The following is a 27,159-nucleotide window of genomic DNA, read 5'->3' as shown; positions in this document are numbered from 1 at the left end:
ACACAAATCCCTCCATGCCCTTGTCATCTTCAAATCATTGCCCTCCTAAAGCTTCTTTAACCGGCCTAAACAAATGAAAATCGCAGGGCTGTAGGAAGATTGATCAAGTTGAGTCCAGTGCATTTCTTTTAGTTTTGAGACCATAGAGTTGCAGTATGCCTAGCATTGTGGAAGTGGACGGCCTGTCGAATTGGTTGGTCTTGTCTTTTGCTGCGATATGCAGCCCTCACCTCGATCAACAGCTCGCAGTAGTAAGCAGCATTGATTATGCATCGCTCATGCAAAAAATCATTGAGCAAAATGCCTTGCTAATAAAAAAAAAACGGTTGAAAGAAACTTTCCAGCTGACAGTCTAGCCTTGGCTTTCAGTGAGGCTGCCTCCTCTTTCTTCCGCCACACCATACTGGCTTGTTTCGACTGGGGAGTGTATTTGTGGACCCCCATTTTGTCGCAGGTGACAATCTGATTAAAAAATGCATCACTTTCTTTTGCAAACCTTGCTGTAAGCCTCTGAGAGACCTCCAAACGTCTCTTCTTCTGATCTATTGTGAAAAGGCAAGAGACCCATCTAGCACACACTTTACGAAACTGCAGATTGTTGAGATGATAACTTGACGGTTCCCATAACTTATTCCAAACTGTTCTGCAATTTCGGATACCCTCATCCATCAATCATCTTCAAGAATATCTCAAACCACGTAAATGCTTTTGTCTGTAATGTTGGTTCGAGGGCAGCGATCGTGTTCCTGATTTTCCACTCATTCTTGTCCTTCCTTGAATTCTTTATGCCAGGCAAACACATGAGTCCTTGACAATGTTTAGTCCCTGAACTGTGCAGTCAATCTCCGGAAAATTTCCGTCACTTGAACTCCTTCACAAGCAAGAAATTTTGTAATTATGCGTTCCACAGTGGAGGGGTGGGTGCACCTATTGCTCTGACATTGTGAGTGTTGAAGACGAATTGGTTGGGAATGTAGAATGGCCAGCTTTCTCCATTCCTAATGACCCCACCCAAGCATACTAGAAGCGTGGGTTCAGTCCTACCAACCATAGTCACTCAGGAACAAAAATCCTGTTTATATTTGATTTACTGTGTTGTATGTAGAAACCAGCATGTATTTAATGAGCAATGAGTATTTTTTCTTCTTAAACATTGGCTGTTTAGTTATTATTGTTAATCATTTCTTTAAAAATGTATTTTAAGTTTTTATTTTGTCGTTATTTTTAAAAATTCTTTGGTATCCATTAATGATGTATATTTAACAATCAAAATCCACAGGTATGTTAATTTTTATTTTTTAAAAGCTGTTCTTGAGTGTATGTTTTTTTAATCCTATTTTAATAACTGTTTAGCATCCAACACTATATTTGAAAGCATTATGCCATTAAAATTTTAAATATTTACTAGTCTTAACTTGGTAGGGTACCGAACTCAGAGTAACATTAACTGTAATTTCCATATCAAAAATTTATTTTATCTTGAAAAATTTTGTGGGTTAATCATTTCCTCCTACCACCACATTCTTTCCTAATCTACAATCACTTTTTCCCTAGATAGAGGCCTTGGGAATGGGTCAGTTTCCATACTGAATATTTTTACAGTGCTGATCAGGTGTTATTCATTTAAACAACTGCTTAATTAGTGAATTTTAGTGAGATGGTGATTGTGTGAGTTAACCCAAGGAATTTTTTGTGTCTGTGGGTTGCACAAGGACCCTGACTTATGGCTGATTAAATATCCGGTAGAATTGGACCTTCTACTCTTACAGCCTAATCAAATATTCTTTACAATTTGTAAATTTTACAAATGTCAAATTATTAAACTATTGTCAGAGTATTATTATTATTATTATTATTAGATGTGTTTGAAGAAATTTATGATATTTTGGTATAATTATTAGGTGAATTTCTGTGGGAATGTCAGTCTTGTCCAGAGGGTGTTAGATTTACTAGCCAGTCTCAGTTGCGACGACATGAAAAAAAGTACCATGTAAATTTAAGACCTCATACTTGTCCACAATGTGGTGCAACATTTGACCGTCCGTCTCAGTTGGACTACCATAAGTAAGTATCTTATTTTCTTAATACCATACCTTTTGCTGCTTGCATATGCTCTAATATTTTAATGAACTAGAAATATTTTGCTGAAAAATGCCACCAGTTAATACCATTACTCTTCTGTTTTGTGCTATTGTGTGTGTGGGCGTGCGTATGTGTAAGAAAAGAAAACAATCCTATTTTGTGATATTTATTTTAATAATTTAAGTATTAATTTAAAGAGAAATCCGTGCAATATAATGAATAAGAATTTATGTTTTCATTATAGTAAAATTCTGAATATGTTTAGGGTATTTAATGAAAACTATTTTAAATTAAATTTTGAGAGTGCCTTCATTATGCGAGATGTACATGGATAAACCCATTTGAAAATGTAATCATCATATTTTTTTATTTATAAGAGTATGTTAGTTTGAACATTTATATCAAATATTATTAGTGTCTTGGTCTGTTATTGAGTTATAAATTTCTATGTAAAAAAACATAAAGATAGACAATGAAGTAAGATAGGATTGTTATGAACATTTTTTGCTTACATTTAATGCCTTTTCAAATTTCGCACTTTCTTCCAAAACACAAACATATGTAATATGTTTTATTTACCTATTTGTATGATATCAAATGAATGAATTCACCATAACAGTAAAAGTTTAAAGAAGATATTCTTACGTTAATAGATCTGTCTGATGAACACTTGTCATCCACCTCGAATGTCGGTTGCTGTTCGGTGCCTATGAACTTCTTTTTTAGAGCTCCTGATGTGGTGCTGCCTTCTCCTCTCTTTCCTCAGTGGGTTGAGGCGGTTCCTCTACTTTTGGGTGCTGCCAGTCCCCAGGTCTCTTTAACTGTCTCCCAATGAGCATTTCGCTTGGTGGCATGCCGATCGCGGCATTAGCATGATTTCTTAATGCAAACAGCACTCATGGCACACTCTTATCTCCCAGGTTAGGTGTTGGACATCCTGCTCGAGCCTATTCTCAGTGTTTTCTTCATCTCATTACGACGCTCCATGGGATTCGCCTGTGGATGGTACACAGGTGTAGTCCAGTCTGCAATGTGTCATTGGTGGCATAACTTCTTCCACTTCCAGCTTGTGAGCACAGTTCCATTATCTGCCAGGATGGCTGCAGGATAGCCTCCTTAGCAGGATAGGCAAAACACTTCCTCCTATAAACAATCTATAAACAGATAGTCTCTAACATTTGAATACATACAAATTACATGTAGACATTCATTCATAGAAACATCAATATAAAACTTGCAAAATGAAAATTAGAAACAATTTTCTATTTTCAATATTGTGTAGTTAATTAGGTGAATAACAGAACATGTATATGTATATATAATTGAAAATTCATCTGTGCTATTCTATAAAAAAATTTTATTTTAAACATTTCTTAATTATTGGTTTAATTATCATTGTCATTATATACTTTTTAAATTTAAGTAAATCTTTAAAAAAAAAGTTGTAATCTTTTGACAAGTATATTTAAGCGACTTCTTGTATGCTTTTGATACTAAAAAAAAAAAAAGCAATACTTGCATTGTGTTAAATTGTATATGGTTTTTATTTTGTAGGAGACGAATTCATGATGGTGAACGTTCTCATGTCTGTCAACTTTGTGGGAAAGCATTTTTTAAACGTTCAGATCTGCGAACTCATCTCAATACTCATCTTAGTGTCCATGGTTGTATGTGTGAAATATGTGGGCGTAGGTTTAGTCATGTATCTAACTTAACCAGACACATGCGTATTCATTCAGGTTTGTTATTATTTAAAAATATTACTTAATTTTTTATTATGATGTATATTTAGTATGTTAGATTCATTAAAAAATTGATTTAATCTGTTTTAAAATAGGTTTGTTCTTTTATATAATTAATCTTCTTCTTTTTTTTTTGTTAGTTGTAACATTGCACTTCATAAGGAATCTTTTTGCATAACCTAATGTACTTGTTTCTGATACTGAGTATTAACTGCAGTGAGAATGCTCTTACAGGTTTCTCCAGTAGAATGGTTCTGGAGAATACTGATCACAAGTCACCTTTATATACAAAAACAAAATTTGCCAGATCAGGTGTTTCCCACTAAACCTCTGATAATAACACTGCTGTTACCTATCTACATATGAATAAATCCAATTTGACCTTCAGTGTTATTAAACCTGATGTATGCATGTGCTGTTCACTCTCTAACATTCCAGCTACAACAAATCAGAGTTTGACATGCATTCAACATGCTCACTCAGTAAGGAACATATGAATTTACTCTTTACATTCAGTGGTGATATACTGACTGCATTTGAGTTTTGTTCAGGCTGAATATTACAAAAGTACATTCATTATGACTAAAGTAGGTTGTGGGAACAGCCGCTATTTTAGCACAGTCAGCTGACTATACGGAACTTACCAGTTCCACCAGCAGGCAGGGATCTAACCCAATTTTGGACCACTCCCAGCATAAGGGAACAAAGGTCTCAGCATAAAGCAAATCATTCAGTAAATCTGGTTGAAGCTTAAAGTTACCTGGACATAAAAATCCACCTAAATATATGATTAAAGCCTTCTTGCTTTTTCTTAGTGATAAGGGGCATCACTTCCTCATGTATCCAGACATCATCAGCTGACAGTGAACATTTTTAAAGTTATCTTCACCTCATTGTGGGGGGCAGGGGGCTAACAACCATTTATTAGTAAGAATCTTTAATAAAAATCTGTAAACTAGAAGCATAGAATTTAGGTTTAGAAAACTTAATTATGAAAATATAATGGACATCTATTTTACAATGAAAATCAAACATTTCAGCAGAAATAGAGGTGGACATAAGTTATTAATGTTCATTAAATATAAATGCTTCCTATATTACTAATCTTGATCATGCATTATAAAGTTCATAATACAGTACATATTATATGTTGTTAAACAACAAAGTAGCTTTATTATTTCAAAATTTTACTTCATTTTTTATTATTTGTGTTAAAGAAGATGCTGAAATAGAATGGTGAACTGACCAAAAACAGTAAAGTAATTGTTAGTGCTTTGGGTGAATTCTTGAATTAACTTTTGAAAAGATACAATGCAAATCTGGAGGATAATAGGGTAGATAATCTCTCTCCATTGTTGTTTAAAATTAGTGTAATTATTGATGAGTTGGAAGGAAAAGTGGAGCAGACAATCTTAATACAGATATAATAAAAAAGGTGGAATAATGTGTATCCAATGGTTCTACCAAGCATTAAATGCATTTGTAATGAAAATGAAGTCAAGGGAAATTAAACCAGTAATTATTCTGCTGTTAAAAAATAATGATAGGAAATAATGTACTAACTATAAATAGCTGTATGCACTTAATCTTTAGATTTTGGAGAATGTTATAGAAAGAAATATTAAGAGCAATAATTCAACAGAAACTGGAAGAACGTAACGTGGTTTCAGAACTAATACATAATATTTCAGATTCAAATATTTGTCACAGAATGTGTGCCACAGAAATACAGAAAAACAGTATAATATTGCTATTCCTAGTTTTTTAAAAGGTTTACAATAGACTCTTAAAATTAAAAAAGTAAAGAGAATGCTTTAGAAAGAGATAAATAGCAAAGGATTTACTTGACAAAATAGATATGTAGGTAATCATGACATTAATTTGGTTTTTTAGCTTTTATTCTTGCCCTTGTTCAATATTCTGTAATTTGTAACAATTCCTTTTTAAAAAAAACATTTATAAAAACAAAAATCAGTTACAAGTTAAAAAATCAGGCTAAAAGTTTTAAAAATGTGTTAAAGTGCATTAAATATTATTTTAAAATATGAACCAATAGAAGGTTTTCTTATATCTGATTTTTTGGAATGACTAATTTTTATTAACAGGGGAAGTAAATAAAGAAAGTATTCTTCATTTATCACGGAGAATCTAAATTGTATATGCTCTGAAGCAGATACTTATCCATACTATCATCCATATGTAATAATGGAAAAATAAATTATTTAAAAAAAAATTGTCATATGTTGCCAGAATGTTTTGTTTGTTATACTGATCTCTTAATTAATCAAAGTATGTTGTATCGTTTCTAGGATTTGAAGTTGCTAAGTTAGCAGGACTAAAAAAAAAACAAAAGTAAACGAAATAGAAAAGTATAATTGCTCTCTCAATTACTCTTCCACTTGATATAAATATTAATAGATGGTGGTATGGAAAAGATATTTATATCCTTATTTTCACAGATGTTATTGTTGTTTTTACATTCCAAAGGATAAAACTGTCTCCTTCCGTTTATTCTTCCAAAGGATTTTTCTTCTGATTGTGTCTTCCATGTCACTCTTCCAATCCTTATAGAGTACCCTTATCTTCTCCTGTTTTCAATTTCTCTGTTTCTAGGATTCATGTGTGGTATTTTTTGTTTGCTGCTAGATAATGTTTACTGAGTGAATGTAAAAACTTTTTTTTTTTCAAAACTTTTTCTGTTTCAGGTGTAAAGCCGTACCCTTGTTCAGTTTGTGGTCGCAGATTTAACCAATTAAATTCTTTAAATGAACACAAGACTAGTCATATGAATCAAACACCTATATCTTGTTGTGGAAAAGTATTTAAAACTCAAATTATGTTTAGAAAGCATAACAAATTGATGCATCAAAATAGTAATGTAAGTATTTAAATTCGTTCAGGTCCTGGGTAAAGACAGTAAACTACCCCGATCTCCCAAGGCAATCCGTCTTCAGGTTGATCATCATCCCCTTCCTAAATCTTTCTCCTTTCCCTATTCTTAATTCCTTCTCCTCTGGATAGATACCTTGGGTATTGTACAAGTATGTTGGTTCCATCTGCAAGATACCTTGGGTATTGTACAAGTATGTTGGTTCCATCTGCAGTACCGCACTGGCATCATCTGGTAGTTGGGAAGGGAGAACTTCTTCCACATTGGAATAGGAATTTACCTTTGGGCTAGTCTGGGGTCTGTATCCAGAGTTGTGCAGATGATGAACTTGTTTTGGTAATTTGATGAAGGCAGCACTCTTTCTTCTACAATTTGAATCTAGATCAACTTCATCTTGTGTCATTCTTATTGAAGTTTGTCTCTCTTGTATTACATTGTCTTAAATATGTTAACATTCTGTATTAGGCAGTATGACAATGCTTAATGTAGCTTAATCTGTGAACACATTATTTTCTTCCATGGACGAGATATTCTATTATTAAATCTTTCTTTGATTTCCGATGAATTGTATCAATAACTTTATTAATGTATTCAAAGTCTGGTAAATGATCGCTCAGCAACTACCTTGCAGAATCAGAAATAGCTGATTTGATTGAAACTGGTTGTCAAATTCATTGTAGAAGAATTTATTTTTCTTTTCAGTTTACGATTTTGGTTTATTTCATGGTTTACTCATATTGTTCGTTTGTTCATTTTTGTTTATTATTTTTTTATTTAGAATGAAGAGCATGTAGTATTAGTATATACTGAATGTGAAATAGTGGATCAGGTAATATTTTATTTAAAGATGAAATTAATGGTAATTATTGAATTAAAGACGTTTTTCAAACAACAGGCTTGGTCTGGCAGGTCATGGGTAAAATTTCATATGACCTTTATGAAGAGTAGTCATTGGTGATGAAGTATGTATCTAAATTTGTGTTGAAAGAAAATTACGTGAAAGAAAATTAATATAAAATGGAAATATTTTTGAAGGATATAAAGGATTGATAGTGTGACATTTATGTCAAACTATGAATTTTATAGATGCTATTCTCAAATAAAACACTTAGGAAGTTTTTACACTTGAATGGTATCTGCCTTGGTCGGAGTGTCTTTGTAAATCTTTGAATTCGTAAGATTTGTGATTGAATACAAAAAAAGTTTGGAAATTGATTTTTTTTTGTGCTAGATTTACTTATTTCTAAGTATCTGATTTTAAACCTAAGTGTATATGCAGATTCATTTCTGTATTTCTTTCCTTATTCTGTATGTTATGGCATTGTAAGAAATAAAACTTTTGAATTTATTAGTCAATTTGATGAGAAATTTAATTTTGTATTGTTAAAATTTCAATTTCAGATGGTAAACCAACAGACTGGAAATAAGAGACGTTTTCACTGTAAAGTTTGTGGAAGTAGCTACCCATTTTTAACATTACTACGTAAACATGAAATGACTCATAATCAGTTCACCTGTACTAGTTGTAAAAAGGTAACATTTAATTTTATAATTTTTAAATCTTTCAGATTGCAATTTTTTGTGAATTTTATTTCATTATTTTTAAACAGACTGCGTATGTAGTAATGGATTTTTGTGATCCTGAATATAATAATGTTATGAAAGGTTTAATTCAATTTACAACAAGTAGCAGGCATCTTCTGTAACTGTTGTATCTGGTAACAGATAATTTACTAATTGACAACTCACTAAACCACTGTTAGAAAAGCAATTTTGATTAGTTCTTCCACTTATTTTTTCAGTAACTAGGTTATAAACCGTATTGTTTGCCATAAGGTGACTCTTGTTAAATTCTGTAGCAGACAATGAAATTAAAGTATATAAAATGTGATGTATAAGAAGCAAATTTTAAATCAAATTATCCCAGTAAATTGATTTTGAAGTCTATTACACCTGTGCCAAGTAGTTGAACCAAGTTGGTTAGTAAGGTAAATGGTTAGGTAAGGTAATAGTTTTAAGACCATTCATATAGATATACTATATGAACACATATACAGTATGGAAAACATGCTGTAGAAATAATTTATACAAAAGAATTTTATACAAATAATAATTTATACAAATTATATTATACAAAGAATAGATAAATATCGCGTTGCTAAATGTGATTTATTAACCAAGTGATTAAAATAACATTAACTAAGAACTCACCAATAAACCAATACTGAATTATTATGTTTACAACATTAAATTTGTATAATGTAAGTCCATTGTCTTTTTCTGCTAATGATTCATCTTAACATTTTTTGAAAAGTAAAACACAATAAAACCTAACTCAGCATGATGCCAACTCAAAGACAAATGGTGATTAGGTTAGATTATACCATAAGTAGTGCTGTTATAGCTAAATTATCACAATGCATAATAATACAGATAATTGTAGTGTATTTAGTCAAAATTAAAATAACATTTACCTTGAGATCTAACAATTTTCTTCAGAATCAATAGCATTAGATTGTTGTAGAGGTAAACAAGTGTTGATTTTCAGCAGTTGCATCTTGAAATGCCTGTACATGTAGAAAAATTGACGTAAATTTCAGCATTAATGATATATTTTTAATTTTTCAGGAATTGGAAAGTTTAGATGAGTTGAAAAATCACTCCTGCAGTAAAAATGATGTCATTCTTGGAGACTACGTCTCTGATCAAGATGAGAATGATGCTTTAAATGATATGTACCTCGATCCAGATACTGAATGGATTGAATCTCAGATGATCGATCGTTCGACGATGGTTAAACTTGATGATGCTGATTGTCCATTACAAGTTGAAGCTTTATCCTGTGATGATTTAGATGATGCCGGATCTCTTAGTTATACTGAAGTTGATAAGCTGGTTCAAGAGACTTGCCATCAGGTCGCATCAGATAGTACTCCTGTAGACAGTTTGGAGATAGATTCACTGATTCCACCGCTTCCACCATCATCTCCTTCATCGCTATCAAATACAGTATTAACTGTTCCAAGCGAACAGTCACCAGATTGGTTAGATTCTGTCAGGTTAGAGAATCGTTGTACTGGTGCTATGATTCTGCCGAATAAAGTTGAAAATACTATGGCACTTACTACTGAGGATTCTCAAGTTAATAGTTTTGAAGATATACCTGAACAAAGTGTTCAAGAGCAAAGTAAGTATTTTGTTACTGTATAAATGTTTTTGGGCTTTGTCTCACCTGCGTATTTAAAAGTTAAAGGATATATAAGTAACGTTCCTGCATATTTAAGTAACAGGATTTTATGTACAGAAAAAATATTAAATGTTATTTAAGAAATTGCATTTTTTTAATTGTAGTTATAACAATTTTTATAATAATTATAGTGAATAAGCTAGACTTTTTTTATGTTTTTCCACAGATTTGGGCATAGACTAAGTTAAGAAATTTTTAATCTAGTTATTCCATAATTAAATCTCATCTGTCCGATATGTCGTTTGGGAACAAACCTGTGAATTTAAAAATGTTGTATGATTGATTCTGCTAACCCCAAGAGCTATGCTGGATAAGTTACTTGCCTACTATTGCATGTCTGCATCTCTTGGTGACTATTGTGGTTTTTTTTTTAAAAAAACATAATACTATTATAAAACATATTATTGTTATAATACTATTATAAAACCCTGTCACTATTACTGTTCTATTCATGGTGTTTTTAATATTTGTTCTATGTGCATGTTGTTTTGTCTAAATTTCTTATTTCTTTTATGTTCTTCAAAGCAATATTTTATATGAGAATTTTTAATTCTGTTTTTGAAAAATTTCTGTAATTAAAATCGTGTATTTATTTGTAACATTTTATGTACAATGAATCTATGTTCACTAGATCTTAGATTTGGTTTTTTCCATCATCTTAGCTCTTTATGTATGTTTTATTTTGCATTAATTGTGATAGGCTTTATTATTTTCCATGCTTTAACATTTCATTAATTATCTTTCTTTTTTTTGTATGAAATACACACATTATAAGCATTGGTATTTCATCTAAGAAGATTAACTTTGTCTTTTATTATTTATTTCTTAATAAGATTATTTAAAAAAAAAAAAGTAAAAGTACCATAACTAGTAAGAGTTGTAGATGACCTGAATGAGCCACAAATTATTCCAAAAAAAAAAGAAGTAGATGTAGCCATTTTTAAAAATAACAACCAATATACTTTAAGTTTATGAGGGAAAGTGAGTGAAGTCGTTTCCTGTATGGAACTACTCTGCAATCTATTCTCCAAAGAAAGTGTCAGCAAAAACACCCCATATTGTATTTCTTTTAAAAAAATATTTCAAAGCAATTCAATAAGAAAGCAGATATATTATAATGCAAGCTAGAATGATTAAAAATACGATAGACTGACTTGATAAGGCCAAAAATCTGTGGGTAGAGTTCTTCACTTATGGTAAAACTGAAATGTTGTGGTGGGCTTTTGCATCAGTTACATCCAAATGGTTAATATGTTTTTAGAATTTTTTCTGTTATTCAAACTGTTCATTCCAACAGGTCCTAGTGTCATTAAATTTAAATGAACAGGTTCTTACTGTTATTAAGTTTTGCTATGTTTTAAACTTTTATAAGTATTACCTAAAGTATTTGTTATTGTATTTCTAGGTTGTCAGATTGAGAATGATATTTTTAATAATGATAATAATACTATCAATATAAATATCACTAGTAATATTGAAAATATTATAAACATAAACAGCAGCAGCAACATCGACAATAATAATAATACCAACACCAATAATGACAATTCTGTCAGTATCAGCAATGAGCAAAATAGTGATAAAAACAACAATAATAGTAAAACCACCAGTAGTATTAGCAGCAAAAATTGTATTGTTACATGTACTGATGATGAACCAGAAAAATGTAGTGAAAATGTTAATAATAAAGAAACTAAAGAAAAAGCAGCAAAACAGTATACTTGTCCTGACTGCGGTAAACAGTTTCAGAAAGCTAGTAATTTTAGACAACACCAAGGTAAGAATTATATTTTATTTTTTTATTAAAAAAGGCATACAGCTTAATGATTATCTTTAATACAAATTGCTCATGTTTGGTTTTCAGTAGACTGCAGATTCATGAACTCCCCGCCATCCTAATGTTTTTTTTCCTTAAAATCTGTTGGTTACAAAAATTGCTTTACGATACAAAAGCTTTATTTCTATTTTTCATGAAATTAGGATAGGATCTGTATCATACAAACATGATGTGTATTCTGGTGTATGACATAGTTAGTTTAATTTTTAGTTGTAATTTTATTCATAAATAATTTTTATCTAACACCTGACCAGTAGTACTTATTTAAATATGAGTGATACTGCAGGCAGTAAATAAAAATGTTAAATGTGATTGAACATCTAGTTAGGATAATGAAGACAGTGTTAAGGTATAGTGATTAGTTTTAATAAAATGTTGTTTCAGTAGAACAATATAAAAGAAATCCTTTTTAGCTGATTGTAATAGAATATTGTATTAAAATATTAGTGGTAAAAAGAAACAGATAAATCAAACACTGTTGTTTTACTTTCTAAAGATCAAAAATTGTTCTTCATTTTTTAATAAATTAAACTTACAGAAAGGCTTTTACTAATATATATCATTGCATTGGTGTAAACTGAAAAAAATGATCTTTTACATAAGTAAAATATAACTAATTTTATATAGTGTTTGTAAATATAGACATAGAGATTGTCTCCAAATTGCTTCGACGGCACGTGGCAACTTAGAACCTTGTGGTAGCACTGAAAAAGGCTGTTTGGGGTTTGTAGTGGTGGCCCTGAAAAGGGCCATTTGTAAATTTGATGAAGTATGACCCCTGAGAAGGACTGTTGAGTCAGATTGCTGGTCTCCACCAATTTCAGCTCAGCTTGACAGTTTGTAGTCGGGGAATTGTGGGTCATCCAATGGAATCAAATTGAGCTTCCCCTCAGCAGCATTGGGTCCCCACTACACCATGGCTCTAGAGTCCACAGTGCTGGGTCAGCGTTGGTCATCTTATACTGATATGGTTCTCCCTGTTCAGTGATTGTCTGGCTCTGCCGTCACTTCTATGCCTCCTGCGTTAGTGGACTTTTTGCTGGGCCAGCCAGGCCTGCTGCTTCTACGGTGATGTTGGCATCTACAGAGAGATCCCACATTCGACTTGCCCATGGACTTTTTCCTGGTCTTCTCCTGGTGATGGTCCAAAAGTGAATGCTCTTGCATTACTGTGCTGTTGCTTATAAAGCCATCTGTGCATGGTGGGATTCTATGCGCTCACTTTTCTGCGCATAGCAAGCAGTCTGATATTTTAAATAAAATCTTTAACTGCTGTAATAAAATATATGAAATTAATTATGGCCAGTCTGTAATGATATGCATAATAATTTTTAATGTATCAAATGTGCCACAAAGGGATGGAACTGGTTCTTGTTTTTATATAACAGCTCACCTGAAAGGGGTCAATCCTGATTGAGGTCCTAACTTTAAGACCATGAACATCCTGTACAAAGGCATGTGCAAGGCTATTATGCTATACGCAGCGCCTGTTTGGGCACGCAGGCTAAAATATAAAAGTTTTCGGGACAATTATCAAGGGCTCAACGCCTAATATTATTAACGGTAACGGGTGGTTACCATACCATTTCACGGGAGGCAGTCTTGGTGATTGCAGGCGTGAAACCGATAGACTTGATTGTGTCTGAGAAGCAGCAGCAGTATGTTGCTGAGAAGTGTGGTGAGTTGACTTCAGATAAAGTTTGAGAAATTGAACAACATGGCAATGCCTTTTGCCAGGCCAGATGGGATAAGACAGATGGTGGGCGTTATACGCATGATCTCTCTCAAAATGTTGTTTGTTTGCGGGACGCCTCATGGGTGCACCCTAATAAATATGTGGCGCAATTTCTTTCTGGCCATGGTGCTTTTAGAAACAGACTGCAGAAATTCGACCTGGTAGATTCTGGGTTTTGTCCTCAGTGTGGACAGTTGTACGACACCTACCATGTTCTTTATGAGTGCTCGAAATACGAGTTAATGCGTATGGAGACCATCCGTCAGCTTGATCTTATCGGGTCGGCTTTGGATCTCCGTGTAAACTGGAGGAGCCAGGCCGAATGAGCAATAGTGGAGAGTTTTGTAGTGTACTTAGTAAAGGAAAAGATTGCTGAGGGAATCTAGAGCTCTGCTTGGATTTCTCTTTTATTCTATTTTTGTTGATGTTTTGTTTTATAAATTATGTTTTTGTTGTTCTTGTGTTTGTTTTGTTTTGGTTTTACTATGTTGTTATTGTTCCATGTAATATTTTTATGTTTCATGTTGCGTGTTGAACTCACTTTTACCTTCTACGGGTAGGTAGTTCAATTTCTTTGTTAGTTAGGTATTTTCAGTCTTGCTTAAAACTCGGTGAGCTGTGTGAGATTGTTTTGAATTTATTAATTAGTAGTACACTGATGGGAAGGTCACTCGTGGCATTTGCATCGGTGGCATCCTGGCCAAGGCGGACTGAAATATGTCAAAAGCTGAGGTTTCGAAGAAGACCTCTGGTAAAGCCCATAAGGGCTTGGAACAGTGGGTGTCTTCCCCTATGGGGTCAGCTTACCTGAGTAATTGAAAACTGTTGGAATAGTGAATATACTAACTTAATGTTACTCATAACTAGTTAAAATAAAACTGACATACATTCTGTATGCAGATAAATGGAGAATATTCTGATGTGCTTTTTAAACATACAACATTATCTATACAATGTGCTAGTCAAATATAAAAGATAACTTTGTCTCCTATGGTGTCTCTGTACTTAGTATTGTGTCAGAAGTTGAACCTAAATTTCCTAAATTTATCATTATATAACTTACTTATTATTTGTTGGAGGGAGGAAGTGAGGAATTTTTCAATTGAACAAAAACATTTTTCAGTTAAAACCTTTTAAAAATTTACATTTATTATCACAAGTATGAGTCTCATACGCTAATTTCTACATGATTTTTTGCCTGCGTAGATGGTTTACTTTCAAATAATGTTATGTTACTCCTTAATTCTTGCATATTTCATTTTTAGTGCCATCATTATAAGTTTTTATATCTGTCTATAATTGATTATTACTTCATAAATAAATGATGAAAGAACCATCATTAATTAATTTTAGCACTTAGAAGAGATTGCTTAGATGTTTTTTTCATGTAGGCATTTTTTTATTGTTAAACATGCATTATTTCATGTTTTGTTATTCCTATCTTAATTTTAATGGCTTTCATCTGTACTCTTCCTAAATTTTGTGCAGACGATGAGTAAAACAGTCTGTTGTATATGTACAAGACAATTGGTCCATGATAACCACTATCATCACCAAACCAGGATATAAATTTTAGAACAAAGAATATTCTGTATTTTTATGTGAATATAATGTTAATTTATATGGTCATTCAAAGAAATTATTTATTGGTTCTGTATAAAGTTAAAAAATTAATAAAGTGAAAACGTAATAAAATGTTATTATACTGAAAATTGTGTTTATAATTTGTTTGGTAATAATATTGGAAGTAAGTTGAATAACTTAAAGCAGTTAGTTACTAATAAGTAAATAGTATTTAATGTTTTGATTGCTCTATTTTTTGCAGGTATCCATGATATTCGACGTCAGTTGTATCGATGTAAAATATGCGGACGATCCTTTGCTTGGAAATCTACCCTGAATAAACATATTTTAACTCATTCTGTCAATCCCAATCCACCTGTATTTCCATGTGAATATTGTAACAAGATATATTCATCTTCATCATTACTACAGGTATTTGTCATTACAGTTTTATTTATAATTAATATTTATTTATTTATTTTTTAAACTAGTTTCATTAGTTAAGTAATACTAAAGTTTGAAAACAATTTATTTTTGTTGTCACAGTTCATAGCAGCAGCAAAACAAATTAAACTTGGTTAATTTGGTTAAGCAAACATTATTAGCTTGGTTAAATCATTAGTTTCACTTGGTTAATTAGATAGATTTTGGCTATTTTGTCAGCTGTTTGTTAATTGCTCTGTCCTGTGACAATGAGTAATGATTGTTTCAAAAATAAACTCCCTGTAACTTTGGTATGTGGTTTGATTTTTTAATGCATAAGAGATCAGTGCTACTGAAGTTCACCATGGATTGCATAAAACTTGTTGACCTATAGTAACGTAGTTTGGAATTTACTGAAATTGGTGCAGATGTTCTTGATGAAAGTAAGAGGTCTAGTTTTCAGATTTGTGGCCTTTTTGAACAAATTAATGCAAAAGTTTGAGAAAACTGATGATCCTTGGTTATTGTTTTCAACAAGAAATAACTTTATGGTTGTAATTTTTATGTAAATATAATTATAAATTATAATTTTTATACCATGTAATTAGAATATATGTAACCAAACCTAAGGTAATATATTCTTAGAACTTTTATTTAATACTAGAAAACTTCTTTTCTGCATAGAAGTTTTGCATGTACCAATCTGCTTTACATACCCACTTTACTTCATCCACCTTTTGTATCCATTAACAATCTTACTTTTGTTATATTAGTTTCCTCTACATTAGTATTTATTTCTCATTTCTGTTACATTTTATTACTTTTACTTTACTCTTGTGTCTTTTCAGACTGAGTGTCTGTCTTTGCATACATCCATGCCATGCATAATTTCTTTAACTTATTTTTCTGCCCAAAAATACAGTGTGGTATCGAATTTTAAGATACTTATTTCTTTCCTTAATTACTCCATTCCCAAATTTTCCTTTAGTTTCTATATTTAATTATTTATAAAATTTAATATTTCCATTTACTACTTTATTTTTCTCCATGTTTATTACTTTCACAGAGGTCTCTATGAGGGTGAATCAGATATAAATGGTAAAATTTTTTAATAAATTTATTGATTAATAATATACATAATTCATATCTTCATATTTCTCTATATAGTCTTCTGCATGATCTATACACTTTTGCCAACAATTTGGAAGCTTGAATATTCCTTGTTCATAAAAAGTTCGAGGATGAGTCGTCAACCAATTACGAACGTACACATCGATGTCTTCATTATTTTTGAATCGTTCCCATCCAAATGATTCTTTGAAAGCCGCAAACAAAAAAACAAATCCGCAAACATGGAGGAAAAATCTGGACTGTAGGGAAGGTGGTTCAGGGTTTCCCAGTGCATTTTTGTAATTTATCCTTTGTCAAAATCGTGGTGTGTGGCCTGGCATTTTCATGGAGAAGGAACATCTCTAATGGGCATACCCTGTCTTGTTTCAATAGGTTCCTTTTGTTGACTGTAGTAGCTGGCAATAGTAAGCCGCATTCACTATTCATTGATTGCGGAGAAAATCAATGAGTAAAACTCCTTGAGTCAAAAAAATTGTTGCATGAATTTTTCCGGCTGTCTGACAGGTTTTGGCCTTCACTGGGCAGCCCTCATCATTCCTTTGCCACTCCTTACTTGCCATTTTTGACTCAGGAGTGTAATAATGGACCTAATTCTCATCACATGTGATAATGTGCCTCAAAAAATATCCCCTTCTTGCCGAAATTGATTAAAAAATCTCTCACAGATCTCCAACCTGACCTGTTTTTGATTTTGGGTCAACAACCTCGGAACTCATTAAGTACTAATTTTTCTAAAGCCGATCAGTGATAATGGATTGAGTACTCCCATAGCTGACACTCCTGATGCGATTTCTTCAACTGTGAACCTGCGATCACCTTCGATAAGCTCTTGAATGGCATGAATGTTGTGAGCTGTGAGACTTGACCCTGGGCGTCAATCATGACTAATTTTCTATGTTTTCTCACTCGCCCTTAAATTGTCTGACCCACGGTTTTGGGACAGTGTAGCATTCCCAAACTGTTCCTTTAAACAAGTTAAAATTTCTGCGGGTTTAATGCCGTCATTAGTTAAAAACTTTATGATAATACATTATGCAGTAGATGATGAAACCTCTTGCTCATAGCTGTACTGATGACAGAACAGAGTGGAGAAGCCAACCAAGATGGTTCCCCCTCCCGCCATACAGCTTGGAACTGCTTGCTGCATAGAATAGTAAAATTGCCATTTAAATTTAATTTACCCTCGTATTTAAACATAGGGTGTCTTAAATTTATACTTATTATAATTATAATACTATTATATATTAACATGACATGTTTTATCCCATTTGTCATCCTGGCTATTGAGTGTAGCATAATTTGCTCGGTTATGTTTTGTGGATTTATAATTGTTATAACTTTGTTAACTCTACTTTAAATCTTTGTTTTTATTTCTTATTTTTACTTTATTGTTTTGACTAAGTTGTCTAATGAAAAACATCCTTCTAAAAAAACAATTTTAAACTTTTTTCTCTGTTGGACATAAAGGGAGTTTTTTGGAATTATTTACTGTTGTTTATACTCTTAAATTGTTTGTGCTATTAATTTAATCAGAGCTTGTGTACTTCCATCCCTCTTTGTTTTATGTAATTTTAAAAAATCTAACAAAATTTATTTTAGCTCTTTGAAGGTCTGATTATGATGCATCAGAAAAATCATAAATTTTATCTTATTGAATCTGAGATATGATGATGACACTTAAAAAAAGAAGTAAATACTCCATCAACTTTCAGGCCTTATTCTTTATATATTTTAAAACACAATTTAGAGAAATTTAACTGAATAATTTTATACAATGGAAAAAAATTAAATAAAACCATAAAATGTAATACCATTTAAAAAAATTTTGAGAGGGTGCAAAACAAATGAAACTGCCACTATTTTCTGTGGTTTATTTAATAGAAGGTTTGTTTATACGTGCTTATAAAGTAATGTGTATAATTTTGTGTGAAAGCATTAGTAATGTCTGTTAGTAAATATTTTATTAGAATTCTTGAATGGGATCATCAATTGTTGACTGAGAAGAGATACATTAACTTAGAGATACACTTTCTATATTTTTAATATTTTAATTATGTAAAAAGTAATTAAATTTAAGAAGAATTAATGTCCAGAAAATGTTCTGATGAAGCAAAAATATTTGTGAAAATACTGAATGAATGTAAGAAAAAAATAAAGCAGTAAGTGGAAAAATAGTTTTTATAATTACATTCTGTCTTCTGGTAGGATGCAATTTGCTAGACAGTTATTAACATTGAAATCATTTACTGGTTCCATTTATAAGTTGGAAAGCAACAGGGACAATCTACAATCTATCTCTGTCTTCTTATTGAGAGCGCTTGCCTTTGTCATCAGCTATTCTATGTACTGATTGTTTTAGTATATTAGATGTCCTTTCTTTTTACTAAAATATCAGCGTTGGTCCTGTTTAGGCCTGACTAATATCGTGTGTTATTCAACATTTCAGATCTAATTTTATCTTAAAAATTTTCAAATATATGCTTGCACACTTGTATGTTTTTCAACTTTGTATGTTAACCTGTTTGTTATATGTTCAATTATAATTTCTGAGTTTTGTTTTTGTTCATATATATTTATCATTTTGTTTAATATGACTTAAAAGGGAAGTTGTGGCTATATATGCTTTTACATAGAGTAAAGGATTCTAGCAGATTAAATATTCTTTTGTTTTTCAGGCTCATATAAATCGAGATCATTTGAAACAGAGGCCTCATAAATGTTCTGTATGTCAAAAGAGCTTTTTCAAGAAGTATGATTTGAAGATACACTTCAGGTAATGAAGAATGAACAATTTTTCTTTTTGTAACTATTATCAGTCTTGCTGAATAAGTTGTTTCAACTTGAATATTACTTAAAATATCTTAGACCAGTGTTTCTCAACCTGTGGAGTGCACCTCTCTATGGGGGCGTGATAACGCTAAATGGTAGGCACAACAATATCGAAAAGAAAATATTATTAAAAAAATTTATTAATTTACTGAAAGGAAAGCAAAAAAAAAAATACATTCTTATGTATTAAATAATAAAATACTCATTACACTTTTATAATACGCTTATAAATAGGATTGAATCAGTACTGCACAATGTATTTAATAACTTATCAATACTAAATTAAAAACAAGTTTAATAATTATTAGTGACTTGCTTGGGCCTGTCTTGCAGAGCAAAGCTTTTCAAAGGAAGGTTTAATATTAGATATTTAATAGACACTCTGAGTCCTTTTTCTATATTTACCTGAGATCTATATTTTGTCTTCAAAGCAGTCACCACAGAAAATCCTATTTCGCAGAGGTAGGATGTTGAAAATGGTAATAGTATACGAAATGCTCTTGTTTTCAGTGCAGAAAACTCATCTTCCACCCTTGCCCAAAATAAAGAGTGATTTATTACTAAATTGTCTTTTGATTTTGCCACTTACTGTGAAGTGTATTAAGATTTCTTCTTTGGCAGTTGAGAGTCCTTCAGGAGTATTTTAAAATGGACCCCTAACTCACTCGTAACTTGCTACCAAGTTGTCATCAAATATACTTTTCAAAATTCTTTGCCAGCATGGCTAAATGATTTTCAATGGTTACAAAAACAACTTTCGCATGTTGTTTTTCAGGCTTGTAAGTTTTAACATATTCATCCGCATTTTCAAACATTTCTAAGTTTTTTGCTTTAAATTTCTGCTCCACAAATCCAATTTTCTACAAAAAGTATTAACTTTGTCATTTGTATCCAACATATGTGTGTTTGCTCCTTCAAGTTGAAGATTCATGGTATTTCATTTCTCAAATATATTGACCAAGTACCTCAATTCCATCACAAATAAACCATCTCAAAACCTCTAGGCTTCCGGTTGGTTTTCCTCTTCTAGAAAAATGGCAGTTTTATCTCTTAATTCATAAATACATTGCAAAAATTTCCCACGTGATAACCATCTTGCTTCGCAATAAAATAGTAATGCTGAATGTACTGCACCCATATCTTTACAAAGTGCAGAAAAGATTCGTGATTTTAGGGGTCTCATTTTTATATAATTTACTACTGTTACAACCATCATTAGCATAATATTTAGACCAGGACTCATTTCTTTGGAAGCCAGAATTTCTTTGTGAATTATGTAATGTGTCCAATGTGGAGATTTTTGTTTCACAAGTGCTTGCATATTTTGGAATCTTTCAGATATTGAACGAGCAGCATCGGTGCATATTCCAATGCAGTTTTTCCATTCTATTTTTTCTTGTTTATAAAATCATTTAAGATAGCAAGTAATGTGAGTGCTGTTGCTTTGAGTTCTATTGATTTGTAGAAAAGTAGTTCTTCTACTGCTGACATACCACCACAAAATTGAACAAAGACAATGAAATGAGCATCTTTATTTGTTGCCTCATGAAGCTGAATTGAAAACAATTCTCGCACAACTTCCTGAAAAGCTGATGCTGTACATCTTCAGCTATATCAGCAATTTGACAGTCAACAGTATCATTTGATAGAGGTATGGACTGCAATTGTTTGGCAAAGTTATCTCCAAACATAGTTTCTACAATCTCAGTTGCAGCTGGCAAAATAAATTCTTCACCAATGGTGTAACGGACATTCCAGAATGTTTGAGACAAATTGGAAGTTCTCACGAAACTGTGAGAATGTCCATTATGTTGGATGTAAGACAGAGAGCAATAGAGAGGCATCAGTTCTGGTTTTGTTAGTGCAGTGGATCAGTGTTGCCAAATATCAGTAAATTTACTTATTCTTCATAATTTGTAAGGTTTGTAGTTGAGGTCATAGTATAGCTTTACTGTCAGAATACATTATTATATACATTGTTATTGTATGAGAGTGGGGGTGTGATGAAAATTGGGACACAAATACTGAAAGGTTCAGAAATGTTAGCTTAGAGTAATGTTTATCCAGAAACATAATTAGAGAAAAAAATTGAAATAGTTGTTACATTCCGATTGTGATTAAAAGCAAAAAGTTTCTTTTCAACTTACATTTGTTTTCAAGTGCTAAGTTGTAATGACAATAGTTGCTTGCCTTTTTTTTATTGCTAGATTTATGGACTTAAAGACATCATTGGTAGTTAAACAGGCTTCCAGAAGTAGAGTTTAAAAAATAAACTCGTTTAAATATTGTAATATTTAAATTTTTGTTTATTTTGGGGGTGGGGTGTTATATAACTTAGTGAGCAGGGTGCCTTGATTTCATTGCAATCATTGATTGTTTTTATACTTGTCCTTGAAGGTAGAATGCATTTTGATAAAACATTCTAATTTTCTCATTTTCTCCCATAAGAGTCCACGCATTCTTTTACCTCTAGACATCCTTGATCCCTTGGCCTCCTTAAAATAGTAAAAATTTAAATGTTGTGCCACTCAAATCATTCTTTTTCAAAATATGTTCAACTTTCACAGAGAAATATGAAAGTTGAACACATTTTGAACCTTTTTTTTTTGTTATAGCCAATAAGTAGTAAAAATAAAAATGAAGTTTTCTTTAGTTTTTATTAACTTTTTTGATATTACTAGAAACAATGAAATAAAACTGGACACATGAGGAAAAAATTGTGATCTTTGATATGTTACTGCTTTGTGTAACAAGTTTTTAAGTTGTAAACTAATCACCAAAGACAGTATCATGTTAATTGTTAGATCCAGAGGGGTGGGTGTACAGGAATTTGATATCTTACTAAACCTGGTATTGATTTTATTTGACCTGAAAAACGGTTCTATATTAGTTAGGTACGTAGGTTTTCTTACAATAAGACTACCTTATTTATTTATGTCATTATTAATGATATTTGCTCTCTTAATTAAAAACAGTGTTTATAATAATTGTTTCTCAAAAATAAAAGTACATTAATTTGTTACTGTACACTATCTTGCCTAGTTTTTTGTGCTGAATGTAACTGTAATATGATAGTTTAGTTTAGTTTTAAAAATAATTTTAATATCTGGGTAATAGTGAGTTAATGAAAAATTTGTACACTAGGTTACATTTTTTTTCAATCGGCTGGACATTGTCCATATTTGGTTTGTTTGATGAAACTTTCTTTTTTTAGAACTCATACCAATGAACGACCTTATATTTGTGGAACTTGTGGTCGAGGATTTGGACATGTTTCACATTTAATACGTCATGAAAGAATTCATAGTGGACAACGTCCATACCAGTGTTCATCTTGCCCTGCATCTTTCATTCAGTCTACTTCATTGGCTTCTCATCAGTAAGTATTAATTATATTTTGTTTTATAACTACCATTTAGTTCAGTTTTTGTATATTATTAAAGATAAGATTATATCTTTTGACTGTGATTATTATTATCATTGTCATTGTCACCGCTGCGCCAGAACCACAGCATCACATGATGCCTGTTTTGCATACAATACTGAAGTTGTTTGTTTCATATTGTACGTCACAGTGAAAAATGGCAGCAATTGAACAATGCACAAATATAAAATTTTGCATTTTGTTTAAAAAAATCACCATCAGAGACATTAATGCTACTGGAACAAACATTTGCAGAATCAGGAATGAAGAAAAGAGTGGTTCGTACCATATAAACGTAAGCATAACCACTTTAGTAATGGTTGTGATAGTGTGGAAGTTTAAATTGTGTATTGATTGGGTGCCTGTTATGAAGACATCCATTATGGGTGTACATGTACCCAATAAATAAAGAGGACATCAAGTGTGTTGAAATTGTTGTTTAAAGTGTTAAAAGAAAAACTGTCAAGGGAATAATTTCAATAGTCTGTATATCATTCAGAGGTTGCTACAGTATTCTCCATAATGATCTGAACATGATTCCCTTTGTCAACACATTGTTACAGAAGTTCCTGCAGATCAGAACGAGTCTCTTTTTGATTTGCATTGACAATACTGGCAGGAGACCCATTACTATAACTGATTGAGATAAAATTTTTCTGGGCAATGTTATAAGGAGAGATGTTTTGGTGAATGTAATGTTTAAGGAGAATGTTTAATGCAATGTTTAAGGAGAGATTGTTTTTGTATGATCCATATATAAAATACCAATCATCAGAGTGGAAATCAACATCATCTCTGTGGTCACAGAAATTTTGTTTAAATAGGAGTAAAGGAAAATTTATGCCAGAAGTTTTTTTTTTGATTTGCATAGTATTGTTGACTACAAATTCATTTCTGACAGACAGACAGCAAGCAAACAAATGTACATCAATATCCTTCATCTTTTACAGGATGCAGTGAAAAGGAATTATTCTGAAAAATGTGAAACAAAGAATTAGATCATTTTGTGCACAGTGCATGAGAATGCATGCTCATCAAAGAGTATCTTGCATAATCAATGTAACAACTGGAGCATCCACCACACTTGCTTGACTCAGCATTGGCTGATTTTCCTGAACTTTTCCTAAGGAAAAGTTACAAGAACACCGATAATGTGAAGGCCAGTGCAGTAAGGCGGCTGAGAACAATACCTTTAAAGGGATTAAAGGAATATTTCATTTTAGTTGCTAAAGTAAACTTCTTTGAAGGAAATATACTCTAAAGTTTTTTCATGTAACAAGGGTCGTTCAGTAAGTCCTTAGAAAAGATAGAAAAACAAATTATTTTGTGTAGATTTTATTTTATTTTTTAACATAATCTCCTTTTAACTCTATACACGTTTCCAAGCGTTTCTCCAACTTTTTTAAGCTGTCTAAAAAGTAGGATTTCAGTAGGTCCTCAAAATAAGCATCTGTTTGGGTGATGACCTCCTTGGTTGATGTGAACCGTTGTCCACTAAGCCATTTTTTCAAGTTTGGAAATTAAAAAAAGTCATTGGGGCCAAATCCTGTGAATACGATGTATGTTGTAATCATTCAAACTTTAATTCCACAATTTTGGAATCAAAACTGCGCAGGTGTGCACCCGTGCCTTGTCTTGATGGAAGAGGATCTAATTTCTTTTTCAAATGAGGATTTTTTCTTGCTTTCTTTGCTCAACTGGTGCAATAACGACTCATAATACTCTCCAATTATTGTTTATCCTTTTTCCAAATAATCAGTATATATGATACTGCATGCATTCCAAAAAACCATGGCCATCACCTTGCTGGCCAATTTCACCGTCTTCGCCTTCTTCAGAGCCCATTTTCCTTAAAAATACACTCTTTTGACTTTTCCTTTGTCTCTGGAGTTTAGTAGTGTATCCATGTTTCATCCACAGTTATGTATAGACGCAGAAACTCATCAGGATTGCGACAGAAAAACACCAAAACAGCCTCAGAGTTGACAACATTTATTTTCCATTGAGAGCAAATGCGGCACCCATCTTGCCAAAAGTTTTTTCACACCAATTTTTCATGCAAAATTGAAAACACTGTACCTTTCATTATGCCTGTGACCCCAAATATTTTGCACACTTTGATTCGTTGATCACTCAAAACCATATCGTGAATTTTGTCAATCATTTTGGGGGTGGTCACTTCCACTGGACGTCCTGAACAATGTTCATCTTTTGTGGATGTACGACCACATTTAAACTCATTTACCCAATTGTAAACAGTTGCAAACACAGGAGTAGATGTGCCATAAACTTCATCCAACTCAGCTTTGATCTCTTTCAGTGTTAAGCCTTTTAAATATAAGTGTTTAATCACTACTTGAAACTCACTTTTTTCCATGTTTCTAAATAAACAGTAGTTTGTTGCTTCAATCAACTATGACAATGAAACCATGTGATAGATACAGCTGAAACTAACTGCACTCTAACGACAAATGACACTTACTAAAAACAAATCATCTTCAATACTACAAGCGCCATCTCTTGGATTTTCTAAGGATTTATTGAACAACCCTTGTAATTCTGGAAACTTTTTCAATCTATCTTGTATAATTGGTTGCTGTTTCAATTATACAGAATGTTCAACATACAAGAACCCCCATCACTTAGTTAAGTCTATAAAGAATACAGTGCGTTCGGAGTAGTGGAATACTCTTCAAGTCGCTGTGCAGTATACTTTAAAATTACGTGGTGCATTGTGTTCTTTTGGCTTTAGGTTGGTTTTCCTGTGGATTCATTGGGCATTGCTCAGTAATAAATCAAAATTTGTTAACAAAATTTATTTATTTGTCAAAATTTACCAGTTGTTGAGTTATGATCGAACATGTTTTGTTTTTGGAATCAATAGTTGCAAGACACATAATGGTTCTTTCAGTAGAGGAACGCATTTTTATTGTTGAACACATCTTTCATGAAGGTGACAAATATACTGATTTAGTAAAGCACATGTTTTTTTAAAAGTTTCCAAATACACAGTACCTAACCGCAATGCAGTTCAAACTCTTATCGAAAAATTTCGGGCAACAGGCTCAGTTGAAGACGCTGATCAAAGTGGAAGACCACCTTATCTAAACGAATAGAAGCTGTTTGATATTTCAGATGCTATAGCCAAAAGGCCATCAAAGTCATTGTGTAGGTTAGCACAGCAGCACGCTATCAGACTTGCTACTGCACATAAAGCTGTAAGAAAAGATCTGAAACTTTCCCCTACAAAGTAATGTGTGCTCAAAAACTTAAACTTACATGGCAAAAGACTAAATTATTGTCAGCAGTTTAAACGTTTTATTGACCAAAATTACATAGGCATGCTCAACAATATGTTTTTAAAGATGAAGTGTGGTTTCATCTTGAGGGTATATTAATTCCAAAATGCACAACTGTGGTCGACAACTAACCCCCAAGGATTTCATGAACAATTTCTACGTGAAGTGAAAATTGGAATCTAGGTCAGTGTGAGTAGAATGCGCTTGTGGGTCCAATCTTTTCTGAAAATACAGTTAATAGTGATCATTATTGTGCTGTTTTAACAAACTTCATCAGTGAATAGTAGTGGAAATCAGTCATGGTTGTTTCAAACAAGATGCTACCACAATGCACAGCTAACAGGTCAATAACATTTTTATGAAATGTCTTTGGTGAATGAATCATTTTGAAAGGTTTATGGTTTGCATGATTGCTCGATCTGACTCCCCCAGATTACTTTCTGTGGGGAGAAGTGAAACAAGCAGTGTATCACAACAGACCACCATGAATGACGAAGTAAAAACCGTAATAATGGCATACATACGAGACATTCCAAAACACTAGCTGGTTGAAGTGTTTGAAAAAAAATTGAAACCTGTACAGTGTTATATTGATGTTGGAGGAGGTCATTTTCAACACCTTTTATTAATTATTCCAGTTATTGTAATATCTGTTTCTATAAAATTATGAAATAAAAGTACTGCAAAGTAATTAAGAAAGTACGTATTTAAAAAAAAAACAAGGGTCCTATTGTTGTCACCTCAAAACCACAACCATATGCCTATTTTTTGTGGATGTAGAGGAGATTCAAAGAAAATTTCCAAGTTTTCAATATTCCAGGTCTGATAGTTGACTATTAATATACCCACCAATGTGAAACCACACTTCATCTGTGAAAAACACTTGATCTAAAATGCCAGTGTTGCCTCTAATGAAGTTCTTGAACTGTTAATAGTAGTGAACCCTTTTAGCATAAA

At 32.2% G+C, this 27,159-nt stretch overlaps 1 protein-coding gene across 1 annotated transcript in view; it reads left to right on the top strand.

Moving 5' to 3' along the window:
* LOC142323523 (uncharacterized) overlaps nucleotides 1-27,159 on the top strand; it is a 49,731-nt gene that overhangs the window by 9,448 nt on the left and 13,124 nt on the right. The window contains exons 4-12 of the mRNA XM_075363285.1: nucleotides 1,902-2,064; nucleotides 3,637-3,821; nucleotides 6,530-6,702; nucleotides 8,116-8,247; nucleotides 9,343-9,901; nucleotides 11,367-11,738; nucleotides 15,359-15,528; nucleotides 19,326-19,423; nucleotides 22,694-22,858. Of these exons, the coding sequence (XP_075219400.1) occupies nucleotides 1,902-2,064; nucleotides 3,637-3,821; nucleotides 6,530-6,702; nucleotides 8,116-8,247; nucleotides 9,343-9,901; nucleotides 11,367-11,738; nucleotides 15,359-15,528; nucleotides 19,326-19,423; nucleotides 22,694-22,858 (2,017 nt within the window). The remainder of the gene's footprint in view (nucleotides 1-1,901; nucleotides 2,065-3,636; nucleotides 3,822-6,529; nucleotides 6,703-8,115; nucleotides 8,248-9,342; nucleotides 9,902-11,366; nucleotides 11,739-15,358; nucleotides 15,529-19,325; nucleotides 19,424-22,693; nucleotides 22,859-27,159) is intronic.

This window comes from Lycorma delicatula, chromosome 4 (assembly GCF_047948215.1).
Source record: "Lycorma delicatula isolate Av1 chromosome 4, ASM4794821v1, whole genome shotgun sequence".
Classification (NCBI taxonomy): Eukaryota; Metazoa; Arthropoda; class Insecta; order Hemiptera; family Fulgoridae; genus Lycorma; species Lycorma delicatula.
Note: the sequence above shows the minus strand (reverse complement) of the source record. Positions and strands in the feature narration are given on the sequence as shown.